The following is an 18461-nucleotide window of genomic DNA, read 5'->3' as shown; positions in this document are numbered from 1 at the left end:
TCATTTTCCTGACATTATACTAAGCACTTTACATGCATTAATTCATTTAATCGTCACCACAACTCAAGTGCAAGATTATTATTCATAGTTTACTAATGGGAAAACAAATGCAAAACACTCATTCTCCAGTGGAACAATAGAAAAACCATTGTTGTAAGTCATTTTGAAGGACAGAGCTTAGAACCCAAAGTATTTGTATGGTGAGTCAAAGTTGTGATATGTTCTGATACGGATTATTTTTTAAGAAGTTTTTACTTTAAAATATTGATAATTTCGATGCAATTCTTTCACATCTTAAAAAAATCTCAATATGATATTAGCTTTAAATAATATGGTTGTACAAAATATAGTCTTAAGTAATATGGTTGTACAAGCAGACTGCTTGATGGTTTCACAGCTTTTCTTAGAATAAAGAATTCAGATGTAGGGATATTATTGAATATAAACAATTGAAAAAGATAAACTGTTACATTTACACTATTACTTCAGAGCAGTTGATATATTTAAATGAGAATCAGCATGAAGTATGTTCAATAGCATGAGGACTAGCGAGAAATAGATCAAATTCAGGTTTTTCTATATTAAAGCTGTGTGACCTTGAAAAGTGCAATGGCAGTAATAACAATATGCCATAGAACTTTTCTGAAGGGTAAAAACAATACAGTAAGAGTAAATGCACAGTTAGTGCAGAATTATGTCTATCATGTCGTTTAAATGTTTGTTAAATAATGTATTCTTTTGCTAGGTTAAGCTTTATCAGCGGGTTGTTACATGGTAGATACATGGATCCTGGATATTTGGAACAGAAAATGGAAAAGTGAACACTCTACCAAGTCAAAAGCAAATTCTTTTTTTTAAGGCTGCAATTTGCCAGTTAATAGTAAACTATTTTGGTGAATTGGAGGGGTGATCTCAAATGTAATAAATATGTATAAATAAAATATAATACAAGAATATCAAAAACACATTACTTATAACTACTCTAGGCACCTTCAGTCATTTAAATGTTTTAATTTTGCATGGAAGACAAAAATATCTCTCTGATGAATCCTTGGTAGTTTTGTGAAATTTATTAAAATATAAAATATATTGCTTTTTTATGCTTTAACAATGATTTTATAAATTAAAAAATAGAACAATGATAAAAATTCAGTAATTAAATAAAATTATTTTGATGTAGCCAAACTGGAGAAAAGGAGTAATTTAAAATTTTAGTGTTTAGATTTTGCATCTCAGTTTATTATGAACCTGAAAGAAACATTTTAGGGAATATAGCAATAATAGAAAGTCATTTCCTGTAATAGCATAGTTTTTGTTGTGTAATAAAAGGTTACATGACAGGGTCAGACTACTTCATTTCAAAGCTAAAAATGATTTCTACTCTGCCCTGAGGTTTGCAGATTTCTGACTGAATGGTCCCTGGAAGGCTTGTTCATTTTGGTGTTTATATATTTAATAACTATCTAGAAATAAATAAGACTAGTGCTTAGAAGCAAGTTTTAGGATAAGCAATTTTTGTGACTATCAAGTATTTTTTCTTCTTTTAAAGTCCCTATTTGTATAATTAAACATCGGTTTCTCAGGCCTGAATCATCCTTTTCTTATTAACTGATGGTTGCTGATAAATGACTTCTACTAGGTGCAGTTCCAGTAGTTGTTTAGTGACCCTGATCTTGGCCAAAAGGCCTCATCTGTCTAGAAAGAAATGGGGACTTCTATTTTCCAGTTATCCGTGCTGTGACACTCTCTAGTGACAGAAGCCTAAGATGGAATATTCTGCACTTCATGCAATACATTAACAACAAAAATTCTTTTCACAGAAGAGCAAATTTAGCATATAGGTTTTTATGTTGTTGCCTCAAACTATTATTTATATCTATGGTTAGAAATAATTTTGAAAAATGTATTATTGATTTTCAACCCGTGGATGCTGCAAATCTATTTGAATATGGAATGGCTTGACGTTGTCTCATGTTTTTTATATTACATTATGTTATAATTGTCTGCTGTTCCATAATTTACCTTTATAAAATTTATAAGTGAATAAAATTTTTTATGCATTATTAAAATTAACTTTTTAAGTGCAATTAAATAATGGAGTAATTTGAGTATTTCTGTTTGTTGTACTCTGAAAAGAAAAACTTGAGTGTTTCTGTTTGTTGTACTATGTTTTTATATTTGATTCAAATATCACTTCCAGCACTATCCATTTTGTTTTCGAGACGGAGTCTTGCCCTCTGGCCAGGCTAGGGTGCAGTGGTGCGATCTCGGCTTACTGCAACCTCCAACTCCCTGGATCAAGTGATTCTCCTGCCTCAGCCTCCCGAGTAGCCGGGATTACAGGCACGTGCCACCACGTCCAGCTAATTTTTGTATTTTTATTAGAGATGGGCTTTCACCATGTTGACCAGAATGGTCTCAATCTCTTGACCTTGTGATCTGCCTGCCTCTGCCTCCCAAAGTGCTGGGATTACAAGTGTGAACCACCGCCTCTGCCTCCCAAAGTGCTGGGATTACAGGTGTGAACCACCGTGCCCAGCCAGCACTTTCCGTGTTTTTTTTTTTTTTTTTTTTTTGAGACGGAGTCTCGCTCTGTCGCCCATACTGCAGTGCGTGGCCTGATCTCGGCTCACTGCAACCTCAGCCTCCCGGGTTCAAGCAATTCTTCTGCCTCAGCTTCCTGAGTAGCTGGGACTACAGACGCATGCCACCATGCCTGGCTAATTTTTTGTATTTTTAGTAGAGACAGGGTTTCACTATCAGTTTTTATTTCTTTTCTCTACTTTCATTTTCATTGGCAAATTTTTTCCTTACATTGTCTATTTTTTATAAAATGTCACATAAATTAATCACAGGGAGACAAGGAAGCAATGCAACGACACATTATTATTTATGTGCTTGAACTGAATAAGTAATGCCTAGTTATCAATAATTGACAGAATTTGAAAGAAGTGATGTGTGTGTGTCACTGATCATGATGTACCTCTTTTATTTACATAATGATTTGTGTACTGAAGTGCTAGTAAAGAAGTTTGTACTTTATACAATTACTCACAGTTGATACACCATGTGAACTGCAATTTGAACCTTGTTTTTGGGGGGTGACTGATGTTATTTAACTAAACCATGTAAGTGAAATTTTTGCATATTAGAACCATGTAAAAAGAGGACTGAATATGCACTATATATATTCAATTTCATTCATTATCAAGAATATATAAATTGAAGTAACAATGCCATACTACACTACACACTTAAAAGAATGGCTTTGGTAGGCAGAATTCTAAGATGACACGTGACTCCAGCCCTTAATTTTTCTTTGCTGGGAAGATGATAGGGCATCACTGCTGTGATTATTAGTTGGCAAAAAGGATTTTGCAGATGTAATTAAGGCTACTAATAAGTTGACTTTGAGTTAATCAAAAAGGAGATAATCTGGGTAGGCCTCACATGAGCCGTTTAAAAGCGGAAAGAATGTTTTTTCCCTAGTTGGTAGCAGAAGAAGAAATCAGAGACCCTAATCAGGGAACCCAGTTGAGCCCATCTGGACTTCTGATTTCTAGAACTGTGAAATAATTAATTGATACTGTTTTAAGCTGCTAAGTTTGTGTTAATTTTTATGCTGCAATAGAAAATTAATACAATATTAGAACTTTAATAAGAAAAAAGTGACAAAACCAAGTGTTGATGTGGATGTGGAATAACTGAAACTCTTTCTCTATTGTTGGTAATGCAAATTAGTACAGACAGTTCTGAGTTGTATTTGGCAGTGGCTACTAAAGCAGAACATAAAACACGACTATATCCTAGAAACGATTACAGCTTATTGATATTTTTCCATTATAAATATGTTTGTGCACTGTTTAAAAAAGTACAAGAATGTTCATAGACAATTGAAATAGCCCCAAACTGAAAATAGCTTGTGTTCATTATTAATGAAATGTATAAATAAATCGTGGTATATTCACCAGTGGAAAGCCACACAGCTATGAGAATGAACCAGCTACTACTAGACAGAGATGAATCTTATAAGCACACATTGAATGAAATACAAAACACATAAAAGAATATGCTTGGACCAGGTGCGGTGGCTCATGTCTGTAATCCCAGCACTTTGGAGGCAGAGGTGGGCGGATCATGAGGTCAAGAGATCAAGACCATCCTGGCCAACATGGTGAAACCCCATCTCTACTAAAAAATACAAAAATTAGCTGGGCATGGTAGCACGCCTGTAGTCCTAGCTACTTGGGAGGCTGAGGCAGGAGAATCACTTGAACCCAGGAGGCAGAGGTTGCATTGAGCTGAGATCATGCCACTACACTCCAGCCTGTGTGACAGAGTGAGACTCCTTCTAAAAAAAAAAAAAAAAAAAAAAAAGAGCCTGGCCGGTGGCTCATGCTTGTAATCCCAGCACTTTGGGAGGCTGAGGCGGGCGGATCTCGAGGTCAGGAGTTCAAGACCAGCCTGGCCAACCTGTCGAAATCCCATCTCTACTAAAAATACAAAAATTAGCCGACATGGTGGCGGGCGCCTGTAATCCTAGCTACTCGGGAGCCTGAGGCAGGAGAATACCTTGGACTTGGGAGGCAGAGGTTGCAGTGAGCCAAGATCGTGCCACTGCACTCCACTCTGGGAGATAGAGCGAGACCCCGTCTCAAAAAACAAAACAAAACCAAACAAACAAGAAAAGAATATGCTCACAAAAGAATATGATCCCATTTGTGTAAAGGTCAGAAATAGGCAAAACTTATTTATGGTTCTATAAATGATGATAATGGTTAAGTTCAGAGGCTACAGTAGTGTTTGGGAAGGGGTACCACAGGAGGATTTAGGGTGCTGGTGATGCACTGTTTATTGATCTTGATGCTGACTTAGCAGGTGTGGTCATGTTGCAAAGATTCTTTTAACTGTATATGTATAACTTGTGCACTTTTCATTCTTTGATGAAAAGCTTTTTTAGAGAAGGACTATAAACTGTTGGCAATACCTTTTCCACCCTGGGATTTAAAAAGGAAAAATTGCCCAAGGTCATATAGCTAGTGAGTGAAAGGACTTAGAGCAGAAAATATTTAAGGATAATTTAATAATTAATGTTTTAGTAGAATTAGATCTTTTATTAGACTAAATATAGAAAGGGGAAAAAGGAGAAGTGAGACTAGTTCATAAATAATTTTGACATTTAAAATTCCTCGGTTTTTTTGAACAAACAGTTTGCCGGGAGGACTCGTATCACTCTGTCGTCTCATGTGCTGCAGTAGTTCTTACTCCTATGGAACCAATGATAGAAATGAAGAAAAGAGAAGAACCAAAATTTCCTGAGCCTTCCAAACAGTGAGTTGTTCATTAAATTTTTCAAGGCCTCGTAAAATCAATTAGATAACTGATAAGAAAATGTGATTTATAATAAATGTGTTAATATTAGTATAAAGAAAGAAGAAATAAATTTTGTGCATTAAAAAATAATCTATTCTATATTGTCTTAATGAATAACTTCTGTGTCTCCTAACTTCATGTCTTTGAACCATGTGTCATTCAAGTTTCATTTTGTTACCTTATCTTAAGGACATGGGCAAGGCTGATGTACTTTATTTCCCTACTCTGTGATTGTAGGTACACTGTTCTTGGATTGCTTACTATATAAGCTGTAGGCTTTAATGATATAAAATGAAATCAGTTTTTAATATAAAGTTTTTAAAGTTGGTTTGCATTTTTATAAGGAATGTAAGTTATTATTTTAAAATATTTTTACTAAATTAGAACAAATTTAAACTTTATCCTATTTTAGTGTTTTCATATTTTTTCCATTTAAACAGTTCAAGCTTTAATTTAAATTAAAATTTGATCTTCTATTATATAAATGATAAACTTGTACTCTATAATGACCAAAGAGGCTTAAGTTCATGACGACAAATGTAAGCTTATGTAGATGTCAAATATTAAGTAAATGGGGATTATTTCTGCTTATATATTAAATACATGAAAAGGAAAAAACCTGCTGAATATTTTTCAGTGAGAAATAGTATCATGCCTCCTTTAAGGTTTCAGGTTAGCGATTAGGTGATATAAGGTGCTGCCAAGGATTTTGGGCTGACCACCATAGGAGTAAGGCGGAAGATATATCTTGATGTACCTACCATTTTTCTCCATTGGATTACACTGTGTTATAGTTATTTGCTTCGTGTATGTCTTTTTACTGGATAATAAGCTCTTAAAGCATAATTGTGCTTGATACTGTTTGTGAATAGGGCAATGTATATATTTGATTGCATGAAGATATTCAGTATTAATATTCTCATTATAGAGAGAAGAAACACTGACCAATTTAGAAAATAATGATTTTAATTCAGTTTTAATACAATCTAAAAGTGAGATAATTTAACTGCTCTTCATATAGTCTTAATTTTTAAGTTCCAAAAGCCATTTTTGTCTAATAGATAATTGCATCATGTTTGCCAATTGAATTATATTAGAAAGCTTAAATGCGTTTTCCTGCAAAACACACACACACATACATACACACACACACTTCCTTATCTTTTAATTAGGGTGATATCACCACTCTCATTGTTAGTATTATGTGAAATGATATTTTGAGAAAGGACCTGAAATCTAATAATCCATAAAGTTCTAGTTATGTTGCCCATTCCATAGCTTCAGCTGTCAACATTATGGGTGACTTATGGTTATATATTCTTTTCATGATGGCTCTTCTGAATGCAAGTCTAATACTTATAGTTGTTCATCAGACTTGTCTAACTAGGCATCCTACCGAAGTGCCATGCAGGTTAAATGTCCCTTATTCAAAATGCTTGGGAGCAGAAGTGCTTAGTGTTTCAGATTTCAGATTTTTTCAGATTTTGCAATATTTGTATTATATTAGTTGAGCATCCCAAATCCAAAAATATGAAATTTGAAATGGAACAGGAGCATTTTCTTTGATTGTCAAGTTAACACTCAAAAAGTTTCAGATTTTAGAACATTTGGATTTTCAGGTTTGGGATCTTCAGTCTGTTGTAAATATGCCTGAAAACAAATTAATAATCTCATCTAAGTTCTCCTTAAATTCTCAAGTTGTTCCATATTTAAGTAAAGCTACCATCATTTTTCTTTTCTTAAACTCTTGGTATGTTTTCTTCCTCACATCTCATATTAAATCAGTTATCAATTACTTGATTAATGTCTCCATTATATTTTCTTATTTCAGCAGACCTGGAAGGTATATATATCCCATATTTTAAATATTTCCTAAAATATATCTTCAGTTGTGATCTTAATGATGCCATCTATCAAATGGAAATTGTTTATGTCCTACATACCTCACTATTATTTTGAGAATTAAAAGGTGTGAACATGTGGCAAGAACACAGTATAAATGCAAAGACAGTGATTAATTCAAAACTCTTGTTTGCCAGTGACAGAAGCCAAATGCTAACTGCTTTCAGAAAAAAGAATCAAGAGTGCTGGTGGTTATTCGCTTGTATAATTTATAAAGTACAAAGGTAGCAATTTCTTCAAGTACAGTTTTGGTTCTCAAATGATGTCATCAAGGGTCATTCTCTCTATCTACATCTTTTTTGCTTGACTTTTCTGTCTGGGCTTTTCATTTTCTGGGAGGTTCCTCTAGTGGTGATATTGCTGCCTTCAGCAGCAACTGGGATTGATTTTCATTTTCTCCACAAATCCAGTGGAAGGAGATAATTTCTCATTTTTTTTAATCAAAGCAAAAAAAAAAAAAAAAACAAACCCAGATTTGAGTGTCTTTGGATTGGCTTTGACTAGCTTGGCTTGTTTGACATGGCAATTCTGATACAATCACTATATCCAAAAGTATTTGGTGGCGATTGACTAGATAATTTATTGATGTTGCATGACAAGCCCTGGAACACAGAATGAAATTTAGAGGGGAAAGGTGATTCCACAATTGACATATTGGTGATATTGATAAAAGAAGGCAGAGATAGATGAGGTGTCAAAATAATGAATGTTCCATATTGGTAATAATATTATTATCACCATTAATTTTAAAAGTCAGAATTCTTTATTATATTTAAATCATAAACATTGAAATACTAAAATATAATGCATCTATCTTTATTTCTTATTTTAAATGATTTTTTACTTACTTAATTTTATTTTATGTTATTTGTTCTGGGTGTGCTATTGAGAGGCAGTATAACTCAGTGGTTAGGAATCCAGGCATTGGGCAGATTCTTTCCCCCCACCCGCACCGATTTTCTTAACCCCTGGGCACTGTGGCTTGCAGCTATAGTCCCAGATACTCACAAGGCTGAGGGGAAGGGATCATTTGAACCCAGGATTTTGAGGCTGCAGAGAGCTAGGACCATGCCACTGCCTTACTCCAGCTTGGGTGACAAAGCAGGACTCTGTCTCTAAAAGAAATAATAAATAAGCCTTCTTAACCTTAGTTTATTTGTTTCTTTTTAATATGGGAGATACTTTACCTCATAATGCAATGCCTAAAACATAATAGAGAGGCAAGAACATATAAATTTTGTAAGTTTTTTGCAACAAATATATTTGTTAAATAGCCACATCAACTGTTTATAAATGGTGTTACTAAACCCTTATGATACCAGTTTTGTGTATTTTGGATTTCTCATAAGAAAAAAAATACTAGATAGGGCCGGGCGTGGTGACTCACACCTGTAATCCCACACTTTGGGAGGCCGAGGCGGGCGGATCACTTGAGGTCAGGAGTTTGAGACCAGCCTGGCTAACATGGTGAAATCCTGTCTCTACTAAAAATACAAAAATTTAGCCAGGCATGGTGGCAGGCACCTGTAATCCCAGCTACTTGCGAGGCTGAGGCAGGAGAACCACTTGAACCTGGGAGGCAGAGGTTGCAGTGAGCTGAGATTGTGTCACTGCACTCCAGTCTGGGTGACAAGACAAAAGGCCATCTCAAAAAAAAAAAAAAAAAATAGTAGACATAAAATAATCACCCACCAATATAATACTAATGCTGAAAGTTGAGACATTGTCTTTGGATAACAAATATTTCTTTTTAATTTTGGATGGAATTACTTCTTTAAGTAAATTTTCCCCTTGAATTTTACAGTCTTCACATATAAATTCATAAATCATCGAGTCTTTGAAATATAGGATTCATAGAGTCATCTGATTTGGAACCCAGTAAATTTATTGCTAAGAATAACTGAAATAGTCATCGCAGAATATGTAAGATTGTACATAAGAAAGAATATGTAATATATAATTACATCACTTTAGAAGGTAAGAAACATTTTATGACTGAGATATTTGTATTATCTAACCAATGTTTAGTTATATTCTGATGATAAATATTTTGACAATTTGTTATTAAATATTCTCATGTATTTATTAGTTTTTAGACATTTGATAAAGAGAAACAAGAATAGGAACTCCTACTAGGTATGAAGTATAAATTTTTCAGCATAGCAAGTGACAGAAACTATCAAATCGTTAAGAAGGAAAGCTACATTGCTCATTACAGTGGGGGAGGACCAGAGCTTTCCACTTCTTGCAATATCTAAAATTCGTCTTAATTCAGAAAACAAAGGTGGAGATTTTACTTCACTTCTTTTTTTTTTTTTTTTTTTCGAGATGGAGTCTCGCTCTGTCGCCCAGGCTGGAGTGCAGTGGCGCAATCTCAGCTCACTGCAAGCTCTGCCTCCTGGGTTCACGCCATTCTTCTGCCTCAGCCTCCGGAGTAGCTGGGACTACAGGCGCCCGCCACCACGCCCGGCTAATTTTTTGTATTTTTAGTAGAGACGGGGTTTCACCGTGGTCTCGATCTCCTGACCTCGTGATCCGCCCGCCTCGGCCTCCCAAAGTGCTGGGATTACAAGCGTGAGCCACCACGCCCGGCCTTTTACTTCACTTCTGAGTTTAGTTTGATATGTAACTCAGAATACCATGGAAAGGATAAACTTCCTAAAAAATAGAATAATCTATGTAATCAAAAAAAGTGTACAATTTTCAAATATTTAATCATAAGCATAGAATGTTGGGGTCAAAGCTTTGAGAGTGACTGTTCACAGTAGTCGAGTCATGAAATCAACCTAAGTGCCCCTCAACAGATGGTTGGATAAAGAAAATGTGGTATATATACACCATAAAAAAGAGTGAAATCATGTGTTTTCAGCAACATGGATGGAGCTGGAGGTCATTATCCTAAGTGAAATAACTCAGAAAATCAAATACCACATATCCATGCTTAATAATTGGGAGCTAAATAATGGGCACACATGGACACATAGAGGGGAATTATAAATTTATAAAAATCCTACTGTTAAAAGTATACCCAAATATCCAGCTACACTCAGCATGTTCCTCAAAACTCTACATTTCTAAAGTCAGTTCTATGTAAATGAGCATTTCATGAAATGTACATAGAACTCAAACTCTGAAGAGAATGAAAGAATGACCATGATTGGCTTTGGATTATATTTTGTATTAATACTTTGTTAGAAATATGCTTGTTGAAATGCAAATATTCTGTACATACCATAGCTCGATGTCTGAATAAAGGGATTTTTATGGCCATTGTAAAGTTAGAAATGCAGAGGTAAAAGAAAAATTATTCTATTACATCTTTGTCCATTTCCACATTTTTATATTATTTTATATAAATAAATCTAACCTTAGGAATAGATTCGATTGTTTACCCTTGCACAGATGAAGCATTACTTAAACAAATTGTCATTCACTCCAAGTTTCAATACCTCTTTGTAATGCTTCAGTTTCTTGTCATGAAGTAGGTTCTGTAAGCTCCTTCTGAAAGGTAACAGATGTTATCATTTAGTACAGTACAAAAGTCTTATTTTTAAAGAATTGCTAACACTAACCTATTTTATTCTTAGAGGGTACTTAACACACAGGCTTAAAGTTCTGTCAGCTCTTTTTGTTTATTTATCTGAATGAATAGTATATGTTAGATTTGGAACAGTTAAATACTGTCTCTAAGGTCACCTCTTTAGTCTCTCTAAAGTTGTTACACAAACTCTGTAGTTATGTTGGAGACACATCAAAGAATAATATTACTAGCTGATCTCCAATTTTCCTTAACAATCTTCAGGGGAACATATTTATTTATGCTTTTAGGCAGATATTTATTTGTTAATTTATCAAAAATAGGTAACTCTTCATGTCTGCTTTGTTTTTGGCACTCTGCATAGTGCTAGGAATTTTGTGTTGAAAAGCAGGTGAAATCCCTTCTATACTAAAAATACAAAAATTAGCTGGGCATGGTGGTGCACGCCTGTAGTTCCAGCTACTCGAGAGGCTGAGGCAGAAGAATCACTTGAACCCGGGAGGTGGAGGTTGCAGTGAGCCGAGATTGCGCCACTGCACTCCAGCCTGGTGACAGAGCAAGATTCCGTCTCAAGAAAAAAAAAAAAAAAATGCAAAAGTGTAGCTGTGGCTATAATGTAGAGGTGTATCTCATTATAAGGGCTGTAGTAAGAGGTTGTACCATAGCCAAGGAGGTCAGGTAAAACGACCCTGAGGAAGTGACTCTTGAGCTAAAATCCACAGGATATTAATTAACTAACTGAAAAAACAAAATAGCTTCTTAAAGTGTTCTGTGATGGGTGGGAGTGTGGAGAAATTGAAGGAAGGCTTGTGGGAGGAAAAGGAAGCCAAATCATGTTAGCAGGGCCAAGCAACATGGTCAGATTTGCCTTTTGAAAACTTTCTCTTTGTTTGTTATAGAGAACGAGTTAGGTGTGGTTGGGGTAATGGTGAAATGGAGCCGACTTGGGAGAGCCAATTTGATAGCAGTTCTCCCCAGCTCTAGATTCAGTGATTTCACACCGAAAGTTTGAAATCAGCCATGGTGGGTGTATTTACATCATAGCATTGGGAAATTCTACAAATGAGGACTTTCCTCCTCCCCTGGAGAGCTAGTTAAATATTTATCAGCACATTAGTAAATGGAGGACAGATTGAGTGGCTACAGTGAGAACATTTAGGTGATTGCTGATAGTAGCTTGGACTAGGGTGCTGGCACTGGGGATGGAGAAATGTGAAAAGAGAACTGTGTCAATATCTATTTATGAACCTTGGCAAGTTAAATATAGTTATTAAACTAATAACTTACAATACATTGCTAAGTATTTGCAATAAGGATGAAAATGAGACATTATCTTTATTACTAATTGTAATTATGTTAAATATATAATATTGTGAAAATCCTAACATGTTATCTTGAATTAGTAATAGTTTAATGAATGGCGAGTCATGATGTTCTTTTAATTTATGTTGAGTATTATATCAATTGAACTATAAGTGTAACATGCACACACACACACACACATAAATGCACTTTGCATAAAATTCCTGTCTGAATCATTGTCATTGGTTCTCACTGAAAATGTCCACAATATAAGTAAATTCCACTTAGGTTCTTATGTAAATTCTTATGATTCTTCACTAACAATTTTCCTTCATTTACCCTCCATCACTTGGTGCCTTCAAATTCTTCCATTTAAAAAATTCAATACTGAGGCATGGCTAGGATAAATATCAGGATAATACTATGATTAGGAAACAGACTTCTTCCTCATGCAGGCATTCAAAAGAAACGGCTAGTGTTTCATGATTTTGGTCAATTCAAGGGTCGAAACAGCACCTGAGGAGATCAGTGAGGAGGTAAGATTTCCATGGTGAAAGCCTTTGCCTAAATATAGGTCTCTTCCACAGCTTTCGGAGGAAGTTAGGGATGGGAGGAGAAACTTTCTAACCTCAAGTCTATAGTGGATTTTCAGAAGAATCATTCAGTGCTTCAAATGTGTTCTCTGCATTTGGAAGCACAAGGGACAGATGTGGATTCATGCCTGAGAAACTTAAGCAGACTGCCCAGAAAACTTAGAGGGTGAAAAATGGCTGGCCAGCTGTGAAAACAGCACCATCTAGTCAGGGAGGCTGTAGTGTTTTTGTGAATTATCTGGAGGATGAGGATACCCCCATAAAGAGGGGCAAAGGACTCTCATGCACCCGTGACTAGGGAACTACAGAATACTGGCCCAGAGGGAGACTTTGAAAAGATCACTTGTGGGCCAATTTGCTAGTCCCTAAAGCCAATTAAATCTCCTTAAAGCTCCTCTGACCGAGTACCACTACCCCCTACCTTTCACCCTGGTAGCAGGAATACATTAGCTGTACCACTGAGAAAGTTTAATCTTCAGGGATCAGCTTTACAATGGGCCCCACATAAAGCCCTAGAAGCGATCCTGGAAATTTTTCCTTCTTTTCTCGTGTGTGTGTGTGTGTGTGTGTGTGTGTGTGTGTGTGTTTTGAGATCCCTCCAGATTTCATAAACTTCAGGGCTCACATAACCTGGATTTATCCCTTTGTACCATTGCCTTTAGATCTGGGCACTCAGGATTCTTGCCTTAGGCCCTGCATGTGAGAGAACTGTGTCACATCCCTTCTCCAGCTGCTCCCCCTTACATAAGATGCATTTCTGGAAAGCCAAGGGCTCCCACCACTAGGAGACTATGCCTTCACCACTCACTCTGTCCAGAAATCGCTGCTCAAATGGCCCTAGGTCCTCCCCTCTGGAGGACCACATAACGCACAACCCATGGGCTGTGGAGGAACAGTCAATCACTGGTGGTGGTGGACAGAGCTTAGAGGGTCAGTGGGGGCATTTACCTTTCTTTCTGACTGCCAGGCCTTGGTGGAAAGGCAGCTGGCTAGATGTTTTGTCAACTATGCTGTATCACTGGTACCTTGTGAAAGGACTGATTGCCATCAACCTTCTGTATTTTTTTTATCATCTCTATTCAACTTTTGGAAAGATATGAGCTCATTAGTCGCTGGTTTATATATATTAAAAAAAAAAACTAAAGAAGGTTTTCAAACGTCAAGAATCAGTAGATTTTAATGTGAAAAATAAGAATGTTTAAAAATTCCCAGAGAAACTGCTGCCCTTGATTGACAGTGTTGTTATTTTATCTCTCTGCTGTTTATTGCTCCTTAGTGAGTCATAATATTTGGTCCCTTGTGCAGTTACCCTGTCAAGGCAAGAAATCCCATTGTAACGTTTGCATCTAGTTTGACAACCTTTCTTTGTACACTGAGCACACAAATGCTATTTTTCAGATAAGTTGGGACAACCTGATAATATGACTGAAGTGTTTCAGCTCACCAGTGCAGTACAGTTATCATTGTACTTTTATAGAGTACTATAAATACAGATTTGTCAGATCACTGAAAAAGATTGCAGGTACATCACCATTGTTGTGAAAGTAGCTCTTATGTACGCAGAAAAGGCATGGTGCCAACTTTGAATTCCCCCTGCTAACCTCATCCCATGAAAAAATCAATTTGCAAATATATAAGATATTTTATTTGAATGTATTCTATAATTTAGGTTTTAGTATAAGTCTTCTATTGATTTTCTACTTTTCCCCTTCCAGGGGAGACTGACTAGCAGAAAAAGCAAAAACTTTGAAATCTGAAACATCTCATCTCTATTTGGCAGTTAGATGACATGGAGCAAGGAGCGGGTACTACTGTTATTGAAGTCAAGTATTCTTAAATATATAATAAAGACAATAGCACCTGTTTTGTAACGTCATTGTGGAAGTATTCAATTTTCAAAGTAAAGCAGGTAGAATCATGCTGGGCACCAAGAAGAAACACAATAAAAATTACCAGATTTAATATCTCTTGAATGAGGAAGTTGGGCATAAGAATAAAGGATTGGATCTCTAAGAATACATAATGTTCTACGGCATTTATGCTTTTAGATATTTCCTCAAATTTGCCTACTCACAATATGTGATTATTTGCCCATTTTTAAAAAAAAAGTATTATCTTTTTCCTCTGGTAGATTAAGCCCTTTTACAACAAATGTTTCCTGGTTTGTTTTTTTATCTTCTATTTTATTTAGAATAGCAATAACTAGTAGGTACTCAAAGAATACCTGAGGATTGGTTAATTTTTATTTACTTTTGAGGTAAAACACATTTTCTTTTATTTAGAAGGTAGACCCAACCATGATAGTTGTCCAACATTATCGAATTTTTAAAAATTAGATTTGAATAGAGGATATTTACTGTTAATATTTTAATATTTGAATAATTAATATTGAAAATATCACAGGGAATTGAAACAGCAATTTTGTCACCAGTATTGAAAAGAAAGATCTGAAAACTTGAAGTCTAGAAACCTGATTGCCAGCCCGGGAAAAGTGCTATGTGTTGCTGCATGCTAATTCTCTTAACTGTGAAACATACATTAGCAACACAGTGAAATTCTAATGAGCAAAAGTCTGGGAATGCCTGTTGTAAAATGTGAAGTAGCATACCTTACTTCTTTGTTTTATAGGGGTATCTAAAATAAACTTTCATTAATGTTTTTAATTCTTTGAGTTAAAGGGTTCCCCTGATTGATGGAAAAATCAAAGTACTTGTAGACAGATTGATTCCTTTGTGTTTCTATAATATTTGAACACCTCTATTAGAGTACTTATTAGACAGAATTACAATTGCCTATATTCTTCACTATCTCTCACTAGATATTAAAGACAGGTATTTTTTGAGGACAGGTGTTTCTATCATTTTCTTTTTGAAATATTGTGTGTGTAGGATGAAATTTCACATTGTAAGCATAATTACGTGTTGAATTTATAAACTAGGGTTGTAAACTATGGTTTAAATCTATTCTTTAAAATAATAGATTTGTTTATTCAGTAACACTTAAATGTAGTTAATATTAGGCGCCATGCTGTAATCTAAGCTTTGCAAACATGTATTCCTTTAATCTTCCCAACAAGATTATATGTTGTTATTATCTGGAAGCTACAGGTCAGACAACAAAGGCACATGGAGATTAACTTGTCTAAGATGACAATTTAAAAAAAGAATAAATTGTACTTTCTTTCTTTCTTTTTTTTAAATTTTTTTTGGAGATGGAGTCTTGATGTGTCTCCTAGGCTGGAGTGCAGTGGCGCAATCTCGGCTCACTGCAACCTCCACCTCCCAGGTTCAAGCAATTCTCCTGCCTCAGCCTACTGAGTAGCTGGGAGGATAGGCACATGCCACCACATTTGGCTAATTTTTGTATTTTTAGTATAGACGAGGTTTCACCATGTTCCTCAGGCTGGTCTTGAACTTCTGACCTTATGATCTGCCTGCCTCAGCCTCCCAAAGTGCCGGGATTACAGGCATGAGCCACCACGCCGGGCCTGTACTTTCTTTTAAATTACTTTAATTACTAAATTTAGAATCTGACACACTGTGAAATCATTCTTTTTTTTCATATGCAGTTCTTTTTGTAGTCTTTTATAATCTAAAAAATATGAATGTCATTATAAGCCAATAATGATTAAGATGATTAGCATTTATAAATCAACATAATATAAAAGAAGAATATAAGTAACAAAATTCTTCACTGATGATTATCACAATCAGTACCTCTTCATTTATGTGTATGTTTTTCTCTCAAATGAGCCAGCAGGAAAACTTTTTTTCATGTTTCTGTTCTACTTAGTGTCACTAGTGTCATTATTCATTTTACTAGCTATTTCTTTTTTTTTGTTTTTTTATACTTTAAGTTTTAGGGTACATGTGCACAATGTGCAGGTTTGTTACATATATACATGTGCTATGTTGGTGTGCTGCACCCATTAACTCGTCATTTAACATTAGATATATCTCCTAATGCTATCCCTCGCCCCTCCCAGCACCCCACAACAGTCCCCAGTGTGTGATGTTCCCCTTCCTGTGTCCATGTGTTCTCATTGTTCAATTCCCACCTATGAGTGAGAACATGTGGTGTTTGTTTTTTTGTCCTCGCGATAGTTTACTGAGAACGATAGTTTTCAGCTTCATCCATGTCCCTACAAAGGACATGAACTCATCATTTTTTATGGCTGCATAGTATTCCATGGTGTATATGTGCCACATTTTCTTAATCCAGGCTATCCTTGTTGGACATTTGGGTTGGTTCCAAGTCTTTGCTATTGTGAATAGTGCCGCAATAAACATACATGTGCATGTGTCTTTATAGTAGCATGATTTATAATCCTTTGGGTATATACCCAGTAATGGGATGGCTGGGTCAAATGGTATTTCTAGTTCTAGATCCCTGAGGAATCGCCACACCAACTTCCACAATGGTTGATCTAGTTTACAGTCCCACCAACAGCGTAAAAGTATTCCTATTTCTGCACATCCTTTCCAGCACCTGTTGTTTCCTGACCTTTTAATGATCACCATTCTAACTGGTGGGAGATGGCATATCATTGTGGTTTTGATTTGCATTTCTCTTATGGCCAGTGATGATGAGCATTTTTTCATGTGTTTTTTGGCTGTATCAATGTCTTCTTTTGAGAAGTGTCTGTTCATATCGTTTGCCCACTTTTTGATGGGGTTGTTTTTTTCTTGTAAATTTGTTTGAGTTCATTGTAGATTCTGGATATTAGCCCTTTGTCGGATAAGTAGGTTGCAAAAATTTTCTCCCATTCTGTAGGTTGCCTGTTCACTGTGATGGTGGTTTCTTTTGCTGTGCAGAAACTCTTTAGTTTAATTAGATCACATTTGTCAATATTGGCTTTTGTTGCCATTGCTTTTGGTGTTTTAGACATGAAGCCCTTGCCCATGCCTATGTCCTGAATGGTATTGCCTAGGTTTTCTTCTAGGGTTTTTATGGTGTTAGGTCTAACATGTAAGTCTTTAATCCATCTTGAATTAATTTTTGTATAAGGTGTAAGAAAGAGATCCAGTTTTGCTTTCTCCATATGGCGAGGCAGTTTTCCCAGAACCATTTATTAAATAGGGAATCCTTTCCCCATTGCTTGTTTTTGTCAGGTTTGTCAAAGATCAGATAGCTGTAGACATGCGGCATTATTTCTGAGGGCTCTGTTCTATTCCACTGGTCTATATCCCTGTTTTGGTACCAATACCATGCTGTTTTGGTTACTGTAGCCTTATAGTATAGTTTGAAGTCAGGTAGCATGATGCTTCCAGCTTTGTTCTTTTGGCTTAGGATTGACTTGGCAATGTGAGATCTTTTTTGGTTCCCTATGAACTTTAAAGTAGTTTTTTCAGCCCAGGCGCGGTGGCTCACTCCTGTAATCCCAGCACTCTGGGAGGCCAAGGCGGTCGGATTACAAGGTCAGGAGATCGAGATGATCCTGGCTAACATGGTGAAACCCGTCTCTACTAACAGTATAAATAATTAGCCGGGCATGGTGGTGGGCGCCTGTAGTCCCAGCTACTCGGGAGGCTGAGGCAGGAGAATGGTGTGAACCCGGGAGGTGGAGCTTGCAGTGAGTGGAGATCGTGCCACTGCACTCCAGCCTGGGCGACAGAGTGACACTCCGTCTCAAAAAAAACAAAAGCAACAACAACAAATTAGTTTTTTCCAATTCTGTGAAGAAAGTCACTGGTAGTTTGATGGGGGTGGCATTGAATCTATAAATTACCTTGGGCAGTATGGCCATTTTCATG

The 18461-nt window shown here is 36.0% G+C and overlaps 1 protein-coding gene across 4 annotated transcripts in view; it reads left to right on the top strand.

Moving 5' to 3' along the window:
* CCSER1 (coiled-coil serine rich protein 1) overlaps window positions 1-18461 on the top strand; it is a 1475382-nt gene that overhangs the window by 331675 nt on the left and 1125246 nt on the right. For all 4 annotated transcript variants that reach the window (XM_058432918.1, XM_058432913.1, XM_032139358.2 and 1 more), the window contains one exon: window positions 5211-5331. In XM_058432918.1, coding sequence (XP_058288901.1) covers window positions 5211-5331 — 121 coding nt within the window. The remainder of the gene's footprint in view (window positions 1-5210; window positions 5332-18461) is intronic.

This window comes from Hylobates moloch, unplaced genomic scaffold (assembly GCF_009828535.3).
Source record: "Hylobates moloch isolate HMO894 unplaced genomic scaffold, HMol_V3 SCAFFOLD_2, whole genome shotgun sequence".
Classification (NCBI taxonomy): Eukaryota; Metazoa; Chordata; class Mammalia; order Primates; family Hylobatidae; genus Hylobates; species Hylobates moloch.
The sequence above is the reverse complement of the archived record's forward strand: the minus strand, read 5'-3'. Positions and strand labels throughout refer to the sequence as shown.